General features: G+C 53.4%; 1 protein-coding gene across 1 annotated transcript in view; it reads left to right on the plus strand.

The window, feature by feature from the left end:
• Positions 1 to 1,986, plus strand: part of CBLC (Cbl proto-oncogene C, E3 ubiquitin protein ligase) — a 53,234-nt gene extending 51,248 nt beyond the window's left edge. The window contains exons 9-10 of the mRNA XM_011975134.1: positions 1,733 to 1,802; positions 1,903 to 1,986. Coding sequence (XP_011830524.1) covers positions 1,733 to 1,795 — 63 coding nt within the window. The 3' untranslated portion in view covers positions 1,796 to 1,802; positions 1,903 to 1,986. The remainder of the gene's footprint in view (positions 1 to 1,732; positions 1,803 to 1,902) is intronic.
• Positions 1,987 to 2,281: the final 295 nt, after the last annotated feature.

Raw genomic sequence — 2,281 nt, forward strand, 5'->3', positions numbered from 1 at the left:
AAAAAAAAAAAAAAAAAGTAAGAAAGAAAGAAATCCCCCACTGGCTTCTCAGGGTTCCAAGAACTCAAGCCAAAGTCCTTTCCACTCCCCAAAGACCTGGGGCTGGGGATCTAACCCTTCCCCACCTCTCTGATCTCCCCCACTCCACCTCCTTTCCAGCGACATTGGACCCTTGCTGCTCTTCTAACTTGCCAGCAAGCCCCCACCCACTTGAAGCCTCTGTCTGGATCCTTCCAGCACTCAGGCATCAGCTGGGTCATTCCCATCTCCAAGAGGCCTCCCCGGCATCTTCTCTCTCCCAGGCACTTTAAAGGAGACGGAACATGCTCTGAGACATATCCTTTTTCAGGAGCTGATCAGTCACTGCAAGCCTCGGGCTCAGTAGAGCATCAGCTCCACCAGGACAGAGATTGTTTTCTGTCTTGTTCACGGCTGTCTTCTCAGAGCGAAAAACAAGGCCTTGGCCTGGCGCAGTGGGTCATGCCTGTAATCCCAGCACTTTGGGAGGCTGAGGCAGGAGGATGGTTTGAGCCCAGGAGGTCAAGGCTGCAGTGAGCTATGGTCATTATCACTGCTCTCCAGACTAGGCAACAGAGTGAGACCCTGTATTGCTTTGTTTTGCTTTGAGACAGAGTTTCACTCTTGTTGCCCAGGCTGGAGTGCAGTGGTGCAATCTTGGCTTATGGCAATCCCCACCTCTTGGGTTCAAACGATTCTCCTGCCTCAGCCTCCCAAGTAGCTGGAATTACAGGAATATGTCACCACGATTGGCTAATTTTGTATTTTTCATAGAGACAGGGTTTCACCATGTTGGCCAGCCTGGTCTCAAACTCCTGACCTCACATGATCCACCCACCTCAACCTCCCAAAGTGCTGGGATTACAAGTGTGAGCCACCATGCCTGGCCCCTGTTGTTTTGTTTTTTTTCTTTTTCTTTTTTTTTTTTAAAGAAAAGGAAAGAGAGAGAGAGAGAAAGACAGAAAAAGAAAAGAAAGAAAAGAAAGAAAGAGAAAGAAAGAAAAAGAAAGAAAGAAAGAAGAAAAAGAAAGAAAAAGAAAGAAAGAAAGAAAAAGATAAAGAAAGGGAGAGAGAGAAAAAAAGGGAGAGAGAGAGGGAGGGAGAGAAGGAGAAAGGAAAGAAATGGAGGGAAGGAAGGAAGGAAGGAACGAAGGAGAGAGAAAGAAAGAAAAGAAAAAAGGAAAGAAAAGAAAGAAAGGGACTGACCCACTGGAGAGGCTCGGGAACTGTGTGGGGCGCATGAGTGAGCAGAAGGGATGGACACATGGGTGGACAGGCAGACAGACAAACTAAAACTTCTTCCTACACAAGTTAGAGGTGAGAGGGAAAAGGCAGCATGGACTAGGGACAAGGCCAAAGGTCCTGTCAGACGGTGGCCGCCACCACTGTGTCACCCCTGTCCAGGGCCTGTGAAAGGACATCCACTCAAGCTGCAGCCTAGCAGACACATTTCTCAATCTCCTCCTCCCAGGCACTTCTGGCCCTCCCCAGACTTCAGGCCCCTCTTGTCTTGCCAAGAATTAAGGCTGTGGCCTCAACCGGGCAGGAAGCCACCTCCAGCCCCCAGGCCAGGGAGGGGGCCATAGAGTAAATGGAAGGGACTGGAGGGTGGCCTGGGACTCCCAGGTCTAAGACAAAGGGGACAGGGAAGAGGAGCAGAGGGAAAGGTTGGATGCTGGGAATCAACCACCCTCTCAAAATCTCTCCATTGCAGAGACTCCTAAAGGGGAACTCCCCTCCAGCTGCCCTGGGACCCCAGGACCCTGCCCCGGCCTGAAGGCCAGGTGAGTCCACTCCGTAACCCTCCCTGGCCCACTCCACCTCACTCCACCCTTCTCCACCTGGAGGTGACCTCATCTAACCCACTCCTCTCTCCACCTGCAGGGCACCGAGATGTGCTGCTAAAGGGAGCCCCAAGGGCTGGAAGGGGATTGTGAAACCGAAATAAACTGCCAAGCCTTGTCTGTCCTCCAGGGTGCGAAGAAAGAGTGCAGTGGCCAGCAGGGGGCAGCAGGGGGCAGCAGGGGGCAGCGGGCCCAGGGAAAGAGCAGTCCCCAGGCCTGGTCCCCACCTGAACAACAGGAGTCCAGGCCCCAGCCCCTCCTCCCTCAGACCCAGGAGTCCATACTCCAGCCCCTCCTCCCTCAGACCCAGGAGTCCATACTCCAGCCCCTCCTCCCTCAGACCCAGGAGTTCAGACCCCCAACTCCTCCCTCAGACCCAGGAATCCAGGCCCCAGCCCCTCCTCCCTCAGACCCAGGAG

Source organism: Mandrillus leucophaeus, unplaced genomic scaffold (assembly GCF_000951045.1).
Source record: "Mandrillus leucophaeus isolate KB7577 unplaced genomic scaffold, Mleu.le_1.0 Scaffold151, whole genome shotgun sequence".
NCBI lineage: Eukaryota > Metazoa > Chordata > Mammalia > Primates > Cercopithecidae > Mandrillus > Mandrillus leucophaeus.